The sequence below is a fragment of the Vulpes vulpes genome, chromosome 10 (assembly GCF_048418805.1).
Source record: "Vulpes vulpes isolate BD-2025 chromosome 10, VulVul3, whole genome shotgun sequence".
Taxonomy (NCBI): Eukaryota; Metazoa; Chordata; class Mammalia; order Carnivora; family Canidae; genus Vulpes; species Vulpes vulpes.
Genome location: NC_132789.1, coordinates 24751726 through 24769580, shown reverse-complemented (window position 1 = coordinate 24769580; position 17855 = coordinate 24751726). Strand labels below are relative to the sequence as shown.

Sequence of the window (17855 nt, the reverse complement as noted above, 5' to 3'; positions counted from 1 at the left end):
CCCACCCTTGGGGAGTGAGGGACCAGAGAACCCAGGACAACTGTCTTGGCCGGGCCTTGCTGTGGGTGGAGAGAGCTACATTAAGCTCTGGCATTTCTTGAGGGTGGGGTAGAGGTGCTTCCAGAGGCAGGAATGGGATCGGGGTCGCCCGAGGGGATGACTTGGGCTTTCCTGGGTGCTCAGGCCTCCTGGGGCTGTGGAAGGGTGCTGGGGTAAGACAGGAGGGTGAACCTATTGGATATGGAAAATCCCTGGCAATCATGCTGGTGTGGAATTTTCCCCGTTCTAGAGTTGCCCAGCAATGGCGGGGGCCACAGGGCTCTGATGCAGCCCAAGCTCTGCTGAGTGCCCAGCAGATTTCAAGGTGCCCACAGGTGGAGCTGCACATTCCCAAACCAGGGCGGCATTTGTGCCAGTCTTTGGTTCTCCCCTGGGGTGAGGAAGGGAGCTGGGGTCTGAAGAGAGGCGGGCCTTGGTGGGGCACCTGCATTCTGCAGTTGTAAGGACACTCCCGGAGAGATGGGATCAGCCAAGACCACCTAGTGCCATGACTGGTTGGAGATGGGTCCCTTGCCTGAGCTTCCCTCAAGGGACTCTGACACCCCCCTTCATCCCCCTCACCCACATTTGGACCTCGAAATGTACGTCTCCAGCTTGTATTGACCCGGGAGCAGGAGGCTATACTGGATATTCAGGGCCCCAGAGCCCCCAGTGAAAGTTCAGCAACTCGTCCTAGCCACCTCCCTTTGCCCAGAGCTGGGCTGCCCTCATCACCACCACCACGCCACCCCGTTTCCCAGGCACCCTCGAATCCCCTTCCGGGGCTGGGAGCTCAGCCGAGCCTCAGGGTCCAGCGGTGGGACAATGGCCCCGTTGGCGCTTCCGAGACAAACGCGCCTTGTTGAGCCGGCGGCGGGGGCGCGGCGCTGCGCTCTGGGACGCTGAATGCAGCTTCTGTGCGCCCCGGGCGGACGCGGAGGGGCCGGGAGGAGGCCGGGGCCAGGGCGCCTATTGGCCGCAGCACCGGGGGACGGGCTGGGCCGGGCCGGGCCGGCGGCCGCACCTGGCCGGAGGGACTGTGGCGCGGCGGCGGCGGGAGCATGGTCCAGGCCCGGTGGAGCCGGGGGCCCGGGCGGGCTCGCCCCGCCGCCTAGTGAGCGCCCGGGCGGCGCGGCCCGGGACCGAAACAGCCACGCCAAGCCCGAGGACAACGGGGCCAAGGTATGTCCTGGTGGTCGGCACCCACTGCCTGCTCGTGCCCTGCCTGGCGCTGCGGCCCACACTGCCCAAACCTCCGACCTAGGACCGCACGAGTCAGACTCAGCCCAGAGGTTTGGGAGTGCCCCGCAATTGCTCCAGGGCCTGAGGGCCCCTGGCAGCTGACGGAGGGCGGGGAGGGTGGGCCGCTGGGGGCAGGGAGGGGGGCATTGGTGTGTGCCTTGCCCTTGGTTTCTTCCTCACAGCCCCCTCTCCAGGGTTTTCCCAGTCCTCGGACATGGAGTGGGTGGGGCTGGAGCTGGGCTAGACCTGGAAGTCCATTAATGATTAATCTTGGACACAGAAGCCTGAGCCCTGAGGGAGGAAGGGCAGGGATCTCCTAGAAGGGGAGTGGGTGGCCTCGGACCAGGGGCTAGGGGCCCGAGGGAGGGATGGATTCCCTCTGCTTGGAGAAGGCCCTGTCCTATACCACAGAGGGGGCAGGGCCACCAAGGAGAGAGATCTGGGAAGGGCCCTTAGGAAATCTAGCCAGTTGAGTTTCCAGGATGGGTGCCCAGGAAGGGGTCCAGCTTGGTCTGCAACCTCAGTCACAGCACAGAGCAAGACTATGGCCTATTCCCAATGGTGCCCCTCTTTCCACCTGCCTCTAGAGCAGGAGAGGTGATGATCACACATCTGGCTGCAGTAACCCACACGAGTGAGCGGGAGGGAGGGAGGGAGGGAGAGAGAGCCACAGGCCTGACACCTGATCACCTGGGTTGCCAAGGTGACAGGTGCCATGAAAATCCTCAGGAAGACAGTCCAGTTGGGAGAATCCAACCTCTTCCTTTGCCAAAGGGGTGACCTGAGGCCCAGAGAGGGTAAGGCCATGGGCAGGCCTGGGCCAGAGCATCCTCTATTAGTGCTGCTCTGTACGTTGTCCTGTAAAGGAGAGCATTCCCATTATTCTTAGGGGGAACCCGAGGACCAGGTCAATTCAGTGACTTGCCCAAGGTCACACATAATTCAAAGGTGGCTGAGTTGACTACAGATGCAGATCCCAGCCCTGCATCTCAGGATGGGAGCTCTGCTCAAGACCTGTCTGCTGCTCTGGGGTCCTAAGCTCTTGGATCTGCTTGTGCTGCCCCAAACCCCTAGCTCAGGACCCCTCCCCCACTTGCCTTCCTAGCTCCCAGCTCTGCCTGACACTCGGGGTGGGCAGGCTGCTACCCTGGGAGCAGAGACAACAGAGCCCTGTTCCCAGCTGCTACCTCGGGCTGCTTCATTCAGAGCTTCTCACTTGGGCAGAGCCCTGCCTGAAGGAAGCTCCCTGTGGACAAAGAAGCCTGCCTGCTTCCTGCATGTCCCCTTGTCCAGAGGGCATGGGTCTGTTGAGAGCATGGGTTTGATGCCATCTTGTCACCCAGGAAGAAAGGAGTGTGTCCTTGGCAGTCCCCACTTTGGGCTCCAAGGGACTCGGGGTGTCACCCTGGTGAGAGGCAATGATTAACCTAGGAGAATGAGGCACAGATGGTGGAATTCCAGGCATGGCAGCCGGCTTGTGAAGGGCTTCTTGCTTCATTTTGACTGGGTGAGGAATATGGTGAAGAACAATGCCCTTTATGAGCCCTATTCTACTCTAGACAGAAAGGGCAGGAGTGAGCAGAGGTGCCCATGGAGATCAGTGGGCTGGGGGCTGGAGGAATTACCAGGTGAGGGGTGATGGTTGGGAAGAACTGGGGTCCCAGAGGAAACCTTTCCCACCTGCCAGTTCCAGGTGGCATGGGCATTCCTAGACCTGATCCAGCAGTGCCCTGACTTGCCATGGGACCTTAGGCAAGTCCTTGCCTATCTGTGCCTCAGTTTCCCTCGATGTGAAATCTGGGTGTTAGGGAACTTGGGTCTGGAGCATGGGAAATGTGAGAGTTTGGATCAGGAGGGTTGCCTTCCAGGAGTCTGCACTGGTGGGTCCTGTTTCTCCTGCCAAGTGGGTCTAGAAGGGTCATGATAACAATCTGAGGTATGAGCAAAGGCCTCTGCATGCCTCTGATCCTCACAGCAAGCCCATGAGAGAGGCAAAAATATTCCCATTTTTCAGAAGCTGAGGCTCAGAGAAGGGAAGTCACTTGCCCAAGATCACTCAACTGGGGACTTGTAGAGTCAGAATTCATAGCCAGAGCATCTCAGCCTCTCCTAGAGGGGAGAGGCAGGTGGGCAGATCCAGGGCATTGTGCATAGTAAGGGCTCAGCACCTTTAAAAACCTTTATATTGTTACATATTTTCATGCAAACAAGTGCATGATGTTCCTTTAAAAAACATTTCAGTCACGTTAGAAGGTACAGCAAATGATATTACCAATTCCCACTTACTACCTCTGGTGTTCTCAGTAATTTGAAGCTAATAAAGAAATGACTGACTTCTTGGTTAACCTGGGTTTTTGCCCCTCTCAAGCTACTTTGGGGAACTGAGCCCTGGTGGTGATTTTGCCCAGACAAGGCGGTGTAGCGGGAAGAGATTGCTTGTAGCTCTGACTTTGCTAGTTAGACCCTCTCTGCTAGTTTCTGAGCTTCAGTGTTCCCATCTGTCTGTGAGCTAGCAGATGACACTGGGAAGTCGGTTGAGGCCCTAGGTATGGCTGCTATTTGAAAGGGTAGAGTTGGGTAAGCCTGCAAGATCAAAAAATGCCTTCTGAATCACCAAAGAACACTGCCCTCTTCTCAGTCGGCTGCTAGACCTGGGACCCAGCTGGCAGCCATTCCCCCAGCCAGAGGAGGCAGTAGGAGCAAGGTGTCCGGGCCGACAGTTAAGTGGTGGTCCTGTGAGCCAGCAAGTTGGGGTTCAGCTGAAGGGCCTCCCTGGGTGATCCTCCCTATCTCTACTCCAGCACCTCACTCCAGAGGGGGCAGAGTGAGGAGGCTTCTGGGACCTGCAGGTCTCTGTCCCAACCCTCCTGGATGGAGGGCCAACCTTTCCCATCCTTTCCTTTAACTGTGTGGCCCACGCTTCCCAGCTTCTCCGCTCCAGCCCCCTGATGCCTCTTCCCCACTGAAGACTCATCTGAAGGCTCAGATAGGGCTATGGTCACCCAGCAGGGTAGGACATGGTTCAGACTAGCCACGTCTCTCCTCCAGCAAGACTGCAGTTTTTCAAAAATGGAAATATCTTTATTTTTCATTTTAATTTTTTCCCTAAGTAATACAGACTCTTTGTAAAACAAAATCATATATATGTGTATGTATACACATTTTTTCACTACATTATGTATTGTGGACATCATTTAAATGAGTATATAATAAACCATGAAGTGAATGTCATATAATATTTTTAACCATCTCCTATTGTTGGACATTTAAGTTGTTTCTCTTTCCCCTTTTGCACCCATCTCCTGTTAGATTGTCTTCTGTGAACAAATTGCCACAGATGGGATTTCTGGGTCTGAGGATGGGCACCTGTAGAACTGTAACAGTTGCTGTCAGTTGTGCAGTCTGAGCACTGTAGGCAGTCTTTTTGCTCCAGCTTTAAAGTCTCCTCCAGGGGTGCCTGGGTGAGTCAGTCGGTTGAGTGTCTGCCTTCGACTCAGGTCATGATCCCGGGGTCCTGGGACTAAGCCCTGCATCAGTCTATAGTAGTCTGTTTCTCCCTTCCCACCACTTGTGCTCTCTCTTACTCTCTCTGTCTTTCAAATTAATACATAAAGTATTTTTTAAAAGTCTTCTCCAGGGGCAGCCCAGGTGGCTCAGTGGTTTAGCACTGCCTTCAACCCAGGGTGTGATCCTGGAGACCCCAGATCAAGTCCCGCTTTGGGCTTCCTGCATGGAACCTGTTTCTCCCTCTGCCCGTGTCTCTGCCTCTCTCTCTGTGTCTCTCATGAATAAATAAATAAAATCTTAAAAAAAAAAAGTCTCCTCCAGTGTCCCCATGAGATTCCCTTCCAGCTATAAGAAACAGCCCTAGGACACCCTTACCCCTTCACTCTGCCAGAATCCTGTTCCTATGTGTGCACACTGAGTAAACAGCATGGATGCCCGTCAGTTGGGGAATGGTTCATGGGGAGTGGTGTTCCAGAGAATGTTCTACAGCCAATGGTTTTATTTATTTATTTATTTATTTATTTATTTATTTTTAAAATATTTTTTATTTACTTATTCACGAAAGGCACACATACACATACACACAGAGGCAGAGATACAGGCAGAGGGAGAAGCAGGCTCCATGCAAGAGCCTGACGTGGGACTTGGACTCAGACTCCATCCTGGGTCTCCAGGACCACGCCCAGGGCTGAAGGCGGTGCCAAACAGCTGAGCCATTGGGGCTGCCCAGCCAATGGATTTAGAGGCCTTTTATCTTTATCTCCTTGGGGGATCCTCACCCTCCCTGCTCTCTTCTCCTTCCTTCCCCTTTCTCTCCTGATTCCATCTGCTCCTCTGACCTCACTTTCTACTTCTGTGCCCATGGCTCCCAATCTCTTTCTCCTAAGATCTCCCTCTTGTGCTCCAGGTAAGGAATCATATTGCTCTTTGCATATTCTACAAGCGTCCCACACATCCCCCAGACTCAACTTGTCCTAAATTGAAGCTGACATTGGTTACCCACCGCCAACTAAACATATCTTTCTCTTAGCCTCCCCCACTCAGAAACTAGCTCCATTCCCAGCCAGCCAGTCATCCCAACAGGGGTTCTTCCCACCCCTCCACACCCTCACCTCACTCACCAAATGTCTATGTCTATGAACTGGAACAGGATGGTTCCAGTTCATTCCCAGCCTTCTTGGTCCAGGTCATTTCATACCTGGACAGCTATAACAACCACTGTCAAGGGCTGCTGGCTTCTCCCAGTCATTCCCAGCCCTACAGTTCAATTTTCCATCCAGCAGCCTGATGGGAATCCCATCTCCTCACTTCTCTGCTGAAGACCTTCCAGGGTTCCCCATTGCCCACAGGATCCAGAGAAAATCCCTTAGCATGCTTCCCAGGACCCTGCCATCTCCTGCCTGCCCCTGCCCCCTTTCTGGCTGTGCCTCTAGTCTCCTCTGCACACTCAACCTCTGACATACACACATACTGGGAACTCCAGCCAAGCTGAACATTTGTTAGTTTCTCAATTGCCCTGAGTCTTTGCACATGCTTTTTTCTCTGCCTGGCTCATTCCAGGGTAACAAGTGCATTAGTTAACATTAGTTGCTGTAACAGAGAAGACCCAATTCCAAAAGGCTTGACACAATGGCAGTTTAGTTGTCATTTTCATGAAATTTAACTGGGTGTTTGGTGAGTGGTGATGCGAATACCAGCCTCCTTCCATCTCAGGGCACTGCCCATCTCCAGATAGTCAGAAATGGCCCCATTCATCCAGCATACTTGAAAGGAGACCACAGAAAAGGTCTGCACACCTAACATCAATAGCTATTATTCTGCTCACATTCCACTGGTCAGAGTCCAGTCACATGAGGACACTGAACCACAGGGGAGGATGGGAAATGCAGTTTAGCCATGTACTCAGGGAGAAAAGAGAACTGCTTTTGGAAATCAGAAAACACACAGCACCTTTGCTACCAGGGACCCCTAAGCCCAGGAAGCCTCTCTGAGCACATTCTTCCTGACCCCCAGGCTAGATCAGGTGTTAATGTTCCAGCAAGTCCCACCAACGTGCCATCACTGCACCTGCAGCGGCTTGGTCCTCCCACCCCCAGGACTGTGAGCCCAGAACTCTGGCTCAGGAATCATGAACCCTAGTCCTGGGCACAGTGCAGGTGCTCCCTAAATAACTGTGGAACAGATCAATTTAAAACTCATTGTGGTCACAAAAAGATGGCCACAATCTATTGATGTGGGAGGGGTGGGGAGCAAGTTAAAAACAAAATGTGTTACCCCAAAGAGACCCCTTCTGTCCCCTGTATGGGTATAGACAGAAAAAAAACGTGGGGAGGCTTGTGCTAAAGTTTTAAGGGTGATGAGCTCTGGGGATGGAGCTCTTTTCATTTTTTTTTTTTTACACTTTTCTGTAATTGTATGAATTTTTTTTTTACAGTTATCATGTACTGCTTTAATAATTAATTTTTTTTCTGGGGTGGAAGAACAGCCAGAGATGACATCACTATTGATATCCTGAGAAGAGAACCCTCTGGCAGGGCTAGGAGCATAGGTTCTGCTATCAATGCTTCCTACTCTAGAAAAACCTGCCTTCCCACCCCATGCACGACCTTGCCTTTTGTTCAAGAGTCTGAATTCTATTCTCTCCTGCCCAAGATCCTTAACCTCTTGTGACACTGGGCTTGTCACGTTGCATCCTTGAGCCTTTGCTTCCTCTATAAAGTAGGGGTGGTCACTGCGCCTCCAGTGGCAAGGATTATGAGCCTGTGTGATGCATGGCACATAATGAGCATGCGACCAGACCCTGTTTGGTCAAAAGTCCACACTCATAAACCACCTCTCTGCAGTTTGATATTCACTCTGCCTGGACCCACCCCCATACATTTATCTGTTTTCAAACTTGCTCAGTCCAGAACAGATAAAACAACTCTATTCAGTGACCCAGGTCAATCCAGTACCCAGAGAGATATAGACTCTTGGTGTTCCCTGTGGCTATTTAAACTCTGGTATTTCATGGGGCATTGAGGGCTGCTCCCAGGCTGGGTAGGGCCATGGACGAAAGAGCAAAGTGTCGAGCAGTGTCAGATGCCTGCTGCTTCCTGGGAGGAGCTGGCAGCTGCTCAACCTATGAAAGTGCTCAGTGTGGGATAAATACAGGACTGTCACAATAATGATTTCTATTAACCAATGGTGACACTTTAGTTCCCTAGAGCCCCTTGTGCCCAAGGGAAGGAGGTGAGGGTGCTTTTCTGGGCATCCTTTGTTCATGGCAAAGCTGAACCCAGACCCAAAGACAGACTTTTTTTTTTTTAATTTTTTTTTATTTATTTATGATAGTCATAGAGAGAGAGGCAGAGACACAGGCAGGGGGAGAAGCAGGCTCCATGCACCGGGAGCCTGATGTGGGATTCGATCCCGGGTCTCCAGGATCGCGCCCTGGGCCAAAGGCAGGCGCCAAACCGCTGCGCCACCCAGGGATCCCCCAAAGACAGACTTGTACCCAGCTAAGAGGGAGGGTGCAAGAGATTTCAGTGCTTGAAGTGAGCCTCAGGGCTCTTGGGGTTTAGGATAGGGCCCCTAGAACTACCTCTTCTTGCCAAGACCTTGGGAAGAATTGGCACCTGCAGTGGGCCCGCATCCTTCAAAACTGGTCCCCGGTGTCCCATGCACCGATCTGTCACACAGGATGCAGGTAGGATAGGCATGATCTGTGCTGCCTCTGATGAAGGGCTTGGAGCTGAGGAAGGTGAAGTCTCACCAGACTGATTCTCCCAGAACGGGTCAGGTTCTCTGTTCCAGGAGGACTTGGTGAGTTGCTTGCTCTCAGGGCTCCACAGGTTTAAGACAAACCTTGGTCTCTGGTTATGTGTCAGTGTCATTAAGCGCTGGGATTTGGCAAGTCTGCATTTGGATTTCTGCCTGGCTCTGACTGTCCCCTGCTAACTGTGACCTTGGACAAGTGGGTTCACCTCTCTGAGCCTTGGTTTCTTCACCTGGAGAGTGGGCTAATCATGGTGCTTAATGCCTGGGGAGCCATGGGACGTAGATGAGGGGCAGTTCAAGGAGTCATGAGCCTCCCTGCTCCCCTCACCTCCCCATCATTCCCATGGCCTTTGAGCCTCTCCTGGACTGCAGGGCTCTGCAGCTGCTTGTGTCCTTGGTGCAAGGACACCCGGAACCTTGCTGAGTCCTTGGATGAAGGAGCTGCCTGGCTGCTGAGGTCTAGAGATACTCAGGGACCACCCAGAGGGTGCCCCTGGCGGAGGGCCAGGGCAGCACCTGCAGGGTACAGACACATGCCACCTGCTATCCCCAGGGAGGGAACTCATGAATATTCACACCCGCTGGAGCGTGAGGGAGCCAGCCAGAATACTGCTGGGTGTCATTGGAGCGTTCTTGTTTCCCAGTGACCGCAGAGGCAGCCTGAGAATCGGACGGGGCTCAGACAGGGAGAGGAAGGGGGCTGCCAGCCACGGCCCAAGGTGAGTGTGTCTTTCTCCGTCCCTGCCCAGGGGCCCCTGGGAGAGCAGGACACCTGGGACCCAGGCCTGCCTGGTAGTGATGCTGCAGGACGGGAAGGTTTACCATCCTGGGCTCGGTTTCCCTACGTGCATGCTGTGGGGATGAGTCCTATTTCTCCTTCGTTCTCTAGAGGGTGCTGGTCCAACCGAATGGGAGGATTGCTGGGCCTGGCCTGGAGCCAGCTGTCAGCACAGATGGAGCATGATGTAGCTATGATATCCAAGAAGGATAAGAATAGATGGGGTGGGCTAGGGAGGGTGGACCATCGGCCCTGAGTGCCTGGAACTGTCACCACCATAGGCAGAGGAGGAAAGACCCTGGTTCTAGTTCTGCCTGCTGCTGGTATGCTGTGTGACCTTGAGGGTGGCCCTGCCCTCTCTGAGCCTTAGCCTCCCTGCTGCGCTGTCTTCTAGACTGGAGGCTGTGAGGGTCAGGCCACACTGAAACTGTCCCTGGTACCCCATGGCCTTGGATCTGGTGCTGTCAGCTGACTGCAAGCCTCCATCATGGGCCAGTGGACACACACCTCGAAGGGCCCATGACCCTAGGAGGGCAGTCATGATGATAATAATAATGTTGGCAGCCCATGTCCCTGTGTGTCTGCTCTGTGCCAGCCGTGTACTGGATGCTTTCCTTGTGAGACACAGAAAATCTGTACAGCACCCTGTGATGGAGGGAGGGGGAGTTGGCATCAACGTTTTGGAGGAGAAACTGAGACCCAGAGAATGACACAGCCTTGCCTAGGGCACACAGAAAGGAAGCAGCAGAACTGGGTTTCAAACCCAGGTCCCTGGCTCCAAGGTGCTGGCTCTAGATGGCTCTCAGATGTGTGACTCACACACGAGGCTCTCACAGTTGTGTTAGCCCCGGTCACATTCTGCCCTGAGAGTCATGGGGGTTATTCATCAACCATTTATCTGGTGCCAGGCTCCGAAAGCTCAGGGATGAGTTACCTTCAGGCTTGCCTGCAGCTGGGCATGGAGGGAATCTCTCCTCCCACAAGCCTGGGCCTGGGAAACTGGGCCCTGCTCAATGGTGATGATAATAATAATTAATATGTATTGATTTCTGCCTGTGTACATCCGTTCTCTCATTCAAATCTCAGTCTCATGACTATTCCTTTCAGCTAGGCTCCCGGCTGCCAGCCAGCCCATCTCTGGACCTCGGTCTACCCAGGGACTCTGCCTGTGATCACCAAGGGCCCTGTTTGCCCCGATCTTGATGTTGTGTGTTCATTGTACACATAAGCAGGCTAAGACTGAGAGGCTGAGCAGCATGTTCAAGTTCACAGAGGCCAGGCAGGAAGGGAACCACCAGCCCCAAATGCCTCGGGACACCTAGGTCCCCTGTGTTTCTCTGTTATTCATCCTGGCTGCCTGCTGTACTACTGGGACAGAGTCCCATTAGCCACTCGTTGACTCCTGTGATGGATCTTTTGATGGCACACACACTTCCCACAGGCTTAGGACAGGGCCTGGGACATGTCAGGGAGGGGCTGCCATGGACAAAGCTGGAAGCTGCCTATTGGAGGCCAACAGATTTCGGCTTGAATCCCAGCCCTACCTCCTGCCTTGCTGAATGACCCTGGGCAAGTCACATCTCCTCCTGGAAACTCATTTTTCCCGTCTGCAAATTAGGGGTGACAGTGGGGTCAGCCTGCCAGGATACCTGAGCAGAAATAGTGAGATGCTCTAGAGAAACCCCTGCCCAAGGCATGGCTCATAGCAGGGACTCAAAAGTGAAACCTGAGGGCAGCCCGGGTGGCTCAGCGGTTTAGCGCCACCTTTGGCTCAGGGCGTGATCCTGGAGTCCTGGGATCAAGTCCCGCATCGGGCTCCCTACATGGAGCCTGCTTCTCCTTTGCCTGTGTCTCTGCCTCTCTCTTTCTCTTTCTCTCTCTCTCTCTCTGTCTGTCTCTCATGAATAAAATATATATATATATATATATCAGTGAAACCTGAGGACAGGCATGGTTTCAGGAAGCCCAAGTGGCAGAGGGAAAAAGATGAATGAGCAAAACCCTGATGGAGGGATGGGGGCGCTGTCTCAGGCCCAGCTAGGTGGAGCCTGAGTGGTGGTTCTGGGAAGCTGGTCTGCCCCCTGCTGCTGGGTCTCTACCCTAGAACCTCTGCCATCAGCTTCCCAGATTTCCGGAAAGTGCCCTGGTGAGTGAGGCTACTGGAGCAGGAGGGGGCCCTGGGGATTTGGGGAGGGCCTGGATTTTACCCCTTCCCTGTTTTAAAGTCAGAGAATCTGAGGTCTTGGGCCCCACTCAGGGTTTGGGTCCAAGTTTGAGCCTCTGGCCTGACCCAGGGCTCTGCCCTGTTTTCCACTGGGCCCCCAGGGGGCAGGAGCCCAGTTGGGGCACTGGATGTGTGGAGCTGGTTTGTGCTGGGGAAGGGGCAGTAGCCACTCCTAGTTCAGGGGAGCCCACCCTGAGGGTGACAAAGACTGAGGCCAGGAGCAGGTCCTAGGAGCTGAGGAGAGAAACAGCTAACGCTCTTTTGAGAGATAATTATGTGCTCATTGCTTTGTCTACTCCATTTCTGAAAGAGCCAGTGAGGGGGTGGATTTCAGCTTCCCTATTTTACAGATGAGAAACTGGGGCCTCCAGACCCTGGGGTCAGCACTTCCCCCTCCATGACCAGACTGGCTAGCCACCTTACCCTACCTTGCATTCTTTATGACCTATCATGTAAATATATTAAATAGGGCAGCCCGGGTGGCTCAGCGGTTTAGCCCAGTCCCACGTTGGGCTCCCTATAGGGAGCCTGCTTCTCCCTCTGCCTGTGTCTCTGCCTCTCTCTCTGTGTCTCTCATGAATAAACAAATAGAATCTTTAAATATATATATATATTAAATATTTTATTGCCTTTTTTAAATTAAAAAATACATACTCCCTTTTTATTTTTTTAAAGATTGTATTAATTTATTCATGAGAGACACAGAGAGAGAGAGAGGCAGAGACATAGGAGAAGCAGGCTCCATGCAGGGAGCCTGACGTGGGACTCAATCCCAGGACTCCAGGATCACGCCCTGGGCCGAAGGCAGGTGCTAAACTGCTGAGCCACCCAGAGATCCCCACGTACTCCTTTTTAAAAAGCAGTTGTTACAGAACATAATGTAGAAAAATATTCCCTTATATACCCCTTTCCTAGCTATGCAGAGGATACTACTGCTAAAATTTAGAATACTGTCTTCCAGTTGTTTCTGGGCCTACATGTATACATATATGGATCTGGGGAAGTTCCTTAGTATTCTGGAACTTTCTTCTTCTTCTTCTTTCTTCTTTCTTCTTTCTTCTTTCTTCTTTCTTCTTCTTCTTGTAAGATTTATTCATGAGAGACACACAGAGAGAGGCAGAGACATAGGCTAAGGGAGAAGCAAGCTCCCTGTAGGGAGCCCGATGTGGAACTTGATCCTAGGACCCCAGGATCACAACCTGAGCCAAAGGCAGACGCTCAATCACTGAGCCACCCAGGTGCCCCTGGAACTTTCTTTTTTCATATTAATAGATCATGATGTGTTTTTGAACCAATCCCCTTAGCTCTGTCTTGTTAATGGGTACAGAGGACTCCATCTGGGAATAGGCCTTGGTTTGTGTAACAGCCTCTCACTGATGGAAACTGAGATCTTTTCTAATTTTTTAAATTTCTGACCAAGCTGCCATGAACACCATTACATGAGTGACTATACCCAAGTGTTTCTGTAGAATAGTTGGAATTTGGAGCACTTCGGCCTTCCCCCTTTGATAGAAGGAACTGCCCTCTGGAAACATCCTCTCCCTTTCTCATTTATCTCTGACTTGCCCACTTGAGAATTAACAGGGATACATCCTTGTCATGAAGGAGGCCAAATCCCCTCATGCATAGTTTCTTCCTAGGCACACTGCTTCTTCATGTCCTTACCTGTGATGAGAAAATTCTAGATAATGAGCAGAAGACTTGGGACTGGTGCTGGCTGGTGAAGTGGGGCCCGGAGTGGGTGTTGCTGGGTAACTTTCCCAGAGGGAAGTATGTGGGGTCCTCCTCCAGTCAGGCTATTTAGCCTCTTCCCCCAGGGATGGTGGGGACGTGCCATGTTGTGTGGTCACGGGGCAGCCTGCATGACTTCTTATAGCCTCAGAGGCCCAAGGTCCCAATGCAGCACATGTCAGAACCAGAGTGGAAAATTTTGTGCCCTGATCTTAGAGCTAAGGGGAGATAGGAAGGCACCCTGAGCCCCAGCTCTCTCCTGGGCTCCCATGCCATGCCTCCATCAGGCCCTTGCTGTTAGGGTTGCCACAGTTAGAACAAAAGACTAGGACCTAAAACTTCTCCCCAAACCCAAAACAAACTGAAAAAAAAAAAAAAAGACACCCAGTTTAATTCTCAGATAAATATTGAATAGTTTTTGGTATGTCCTGCATAATATCAAAATTAAATTTTGGGGCTAAGTGGCTCACCCCCCTGGGTGGCTCATTGGTTAAGCGTCTGACTCTTGGTTTTGGCTCAGGTCATGATCTCGTGGTTGTGGGATCGAGCCCCACCTCGGGCTCCGTGCTCAGCATGGAGTTTGCTTCACATTCTCTCTTCCTCTCTCCGTCCCTCCCCATGCTCATGGACTCTCTCTCTCTCTAAAATGAATAAATAAAATTAAAAATAAATAGATAAAGGCACCTGGGTGGCATAGTCGGCTGAGTGACTAACTCTTGGTTTCAGCTCTGGTCATGATCTCAGGATCTTGAGATCGAGTTCTGCACTGGGCTCCCAAGCTCACCGAGGAGTCTGCTCAAGTTTCTCTCTTCCTCTCCTTCCACCCTTCCCCAGGCTTGCTTGCTTTTGCTCCCACTCTCTAAAATAAATAAATAAATCTTAAAAAATAAAATTACACAAATTTTATTGTTTGTCTAGAATTCAGATTTACCTGGGCGCCCTGCCTGCTGGCAATCAGAGAGGAAGGTTTGTGGGTAGAGGTTTGTGGGCTGTGTGACCTGAACCCTCTCCTTCCTCATTTTAAGCCTCAGTTTTCTCCTTCCCTACAGACTCAGGGATACAGAGACTAGTGAAAACAGATGAGAAGCCTCAGCCCTTCACTGGGCAGCTTGGAAGGGGGGCACAGAGAACAGGTGGTGCTGGTTGGGTTTGAGATTTTGAAAGGTGAGAGATTCAGGCCCTGGGAGGCCACTAACCCCTCCTTGGAAATGGCCCTGATCTCAGGACTGGAGGGACAGGGCACAGGGAGAGGATCTTCTGTCTTAGAAAATGATTTCAGGGGCATCTGGGTGGCTCATCGGTTAAGCGTCTGCCTTCAGCTCAGGTCATGATCCCGGGGTCCTGGGATCAAGTCTTACATCGGGCTTCCTGCTCAGTGGGAAGTCTGCTACTCCCTCTCCCTCTGCCCCTCCCTCTTGCTCGTTCTCTCTCTCTCAAATAAATAAATAAAATCCTTAAAAAAACCTATTTCATTATGAAGCCCCAAAACAGATAAAGCTAGTGACACCCAGCTACCCACTCTACCCCTTAGCTTAAAAATTAAAACTGAACCAAGCAGTAGAACCTTCTTTCTGCCCCACTCTGCAGTCTCTCTCTGCATTGGCTTTGCCCATCATCTCTGTCTGCAACCCTGTCGCTGTATCTCTTCATGTGTTTGTCTCTGTCCCTATGTGGACCTTGCTGGAGGGCCACAGAGCCGGCAAAGGCCAGTCCCAATGTTGAAGGCTGTCCTCCACCCCGCCAGGCCTGGGGCAGCAGCAGAGGCTCCCTAGGGCTAGCCGTCTAATGCTTTCCCTGCTCTGTGATCCCCACAGGTGTCTGAGATGCCGCTGCCGCAGAAGAAGCGCTGGGTGTCCATGGCCAAGGGGCTGGTCCTAGGAGCTCTCTTCACCAGCTTCCTGCTGCTACTGTACTCCTATGCTGTACCCCCTCTGCACGCTGGCCTGGCCTCCACGTGAGTGGCCCTCCTGGGGGGCCAAGGGGTGGGGATTGGGGTGAGGGGGCACCCTGTGCACTACCCTGCATCATGCTGTGCTGCAGAAATTGTGCTGAGGGCAGAGGTCACTGTGTAACTCTGGGCCTTAGTGTCTTCCTCTATGAAGTGGGCATAATAACAGAGCCTGCCTCATGGAGCATGAGGATCAAAGCTGCCTGTGTACATGGCTGGGATTATCCTCATCTAAGGCTCCAATGGGGCTGGGAGGTGGGGGTGACTTGTCCAAGAGAACTCAGCTGGCACAGGGCCCAGATTCAGACTGGGATCTGCCTGCCTCCAAGCCTGGCTCCTAACCATGAGGCTCTCCCACCTTCTCATGGGGCTGCTCAGCCCAGGCCTGACCTGGTTTGTGCTCTTAGGTGATGGTATTAAATTGAACTAGAGGAAACTACTGATCATTGACTATATTTGGTCAAACAATGAGCTGCAGAATCTCATGTGGTCCCAGCTAATGCTAATGTACGATGTGGTGGCCATGAATGAGACAAGAACCAGGGAGCTTGTCTCACTTTGACCTCCTCCCAACACCACAGATTGGGTGTGTTATTGTCCCTATTTCATAGATGAGGAGAGTGAGGCCAAAGAGACCAAACCACCCACCTGAGCATCAGGGCCTCCTGTCCTGGCTTCCCTGCTACCACCATGGCCAATGACCCCCATCTTTGGACACCAGGGTGCTGGTTGGGGTTTCCAAGTCCCGAGGGCCCCGGCAGCCCCCTGAGACTCTCCCCACATTCCCTCCACAGCAGGACCCCAGAGGGCACAGCGCCCTGCTCCCCGGCCCCGGGTGAGCCAGAGGCGCTGACCCCGGCCAACGGCTCTGCGGGAGGGTGCCAGCCCCGGCGCAACATCGTGTTCATGAAGACTCACAAGACGGCCAGCAGCACGCTGCTCAACATCCTGTTCCGCTTTGGCCAGAAGCACGGGCTCAAGTTCGCCTTCCCCAACGGCCGCAACGACTTCGACTACCCGGCCTTCTTCGCCCGCAGCCTGGTGCAGGACTACCGGCCCGGGGCCTGCTTCAACATCATCTGCAACCACATGCGCTTCCACTACGACGAGGTCCGGGGCCTGGTGCCGCCCAACGCCACCTTCATCACGGTGCTCCGCGACCCCGCCCGCCTCTTCGAGTCCTCCTTCCACTACTTCGGCTCGGTGGTGCCCTTCACGTGGAAGCTCTCGGGCCGCGACAAGCTGGCCGAGTTCCTGCAGGACCCAGACCGCTACTATGACCCCAACGGCTACAACGCCCACTACCTCCGCAACCTGCTCTTCTTCGACCTGGGCTACGACAGCGGCCTGGACCCCGGCAACCCGCAGGTGCAGGAGCACATCCTGGAGGTGGAGCGCCGCTTCCACCTGGTGCTCCTGCAGGAGTACTTCGACGAGTCCCTGGTGCTGCTCAAGGACCTGCTGTGCTGGGAGCTGGAGGACGTGCTCTACTTCAAGCTCAATGCTCGCCGCGCATCGGCCGTGCCGCGCCTCTCGGGGGACCTGTACCGGCGCGCCACGGCCTGGAACGTGCTGGACGCCCGCCTCTACCGTCACTTCAACGCCAGCTTCTGGCGCAAGGTGGAGGCCTTCGGGCGGGAGCGCATGGCCCGCGAGGTGGCCGCCCTGCGGCTCGCCAACGAGCGCATGCGGCGCATCTGCATCGATGGGGGCCGGGCCGTGGACGCCGCCGCCATCCAGGACTCGGCCATGCAGCCCTGGCAGCCGCTGGGCGCCAAGTCCATCCTGGGCTACAACCTCAAGAAGAGCATCGGGCAGCGGCACGCGCAGCTCTGCCGTCGCATGCTCACGCCGGAGATCCAGTACCTGATGGACCTTGGCGTTAATCTGTGGGTCACTAAGCTCTGGAAGCTCATCCGGGACTTTCTGAGGTGGTGACACCCCGCCGGCCGCCAGTCCCCCTCTGCCCGCTGGATCGCAGAGGAGGGGCGGGGCAGGGGCCCTCCTGGTGCCACCCCGGCTCGGGGTGAGGTGGGGCTGCTGCCGGGGCTCAGGCGGCCGGGACTGGGCCGCTGGCACACAGAGCCTGAGGTCCGCATTTGACTAATTATAGCTTTTTAAAGAGTTAAATCCCCTTCCCTCCAAAAAAGAATGTTCTATTTCCTGCCTCCCCTTAAAGGGGAGACTTCAGAAGTAAAGGAATTTCATGTTGTGTTTTTTGTTAATCAGCCTCAGTGGTGCTGACTGGTGGGGCCCTGGGTGGGAGGTGACTGATGAGGATGGTGGGAGGAGGGCCCGCAAGAGAGCATGGCGGGTGCCTGAGTGTGTCTGTGGACAGAGTGGAGGTGTCAGGCACGGTGTGATGAGCACCCCTTACATGCTGCAGCCCTGTGTGGCTGAAGGACTCCCATGAGCTACCAAGACCTGGAAGATCGTTTGTGTGATCATCCTGAGGCTCTACCGGTCACTTACTCCAACTGAACACTGGTTATGTGTCCAGCATTAGGCTAACTGGGTTATCTCAATTCATCTTCATCAAAATTCAGTAATGTGAGAACTGCCATATTTCCTCATGCCAGAGATGAAGAAAGGAGCTCAGAGCGGGCAAGTCATTTGGCCAAGATCAC

General features: G+C 53.6%; 1 protein-coding gene across 4 annotated transcripts; it reads left to right on the top strand.

Annotated features, from left to right (window-relative positions):
- The first annotated feature begins 910 nt into the window (after window positions 1-910).
- GAL3ST1 (galactose-3-O-sulfotransferase 1) lies at window positions 911-17453 on the top strand. 4 transcript variants are annotated; one of them, XM_025985967.2, is made up of 4 exons: window positions 1070-1221; window positions 9192-9266; window positions 15095-15234; window positions 16023-17453. In XM_025985967.2, the coding sequence occupies exons 3-4, from the start codon at window positions 15104-15106 to the stop codon at window positions 17164-17166; spliced, it is 1275 nt and encodes a 424-aa protein (XP_025841752.1). In that variant the 5' UTR covers window positions 1070-1221; window positions 9192-9266; window positions 15095-15103; the 3' UTR covers window positions 17167-17453. The 4 variants fall into 4 exon arrangements, with proteins under 4 accessions (XP_025841751.1, XP_025841750.1, XP_025841752.1 ...); XM_025985968.2 differs by having other exon boundaries at window positions 1084-1221; window positions 16026-17453; XM_025985966.2 differs by lacking the exon at window positions 9192-9266 and having other exon boundaries at window positions 911-1221; window positions 16026-17453.
- The last annotated feature ends 402 nt before the right edge of the window (window positions 17454-17855 follow it).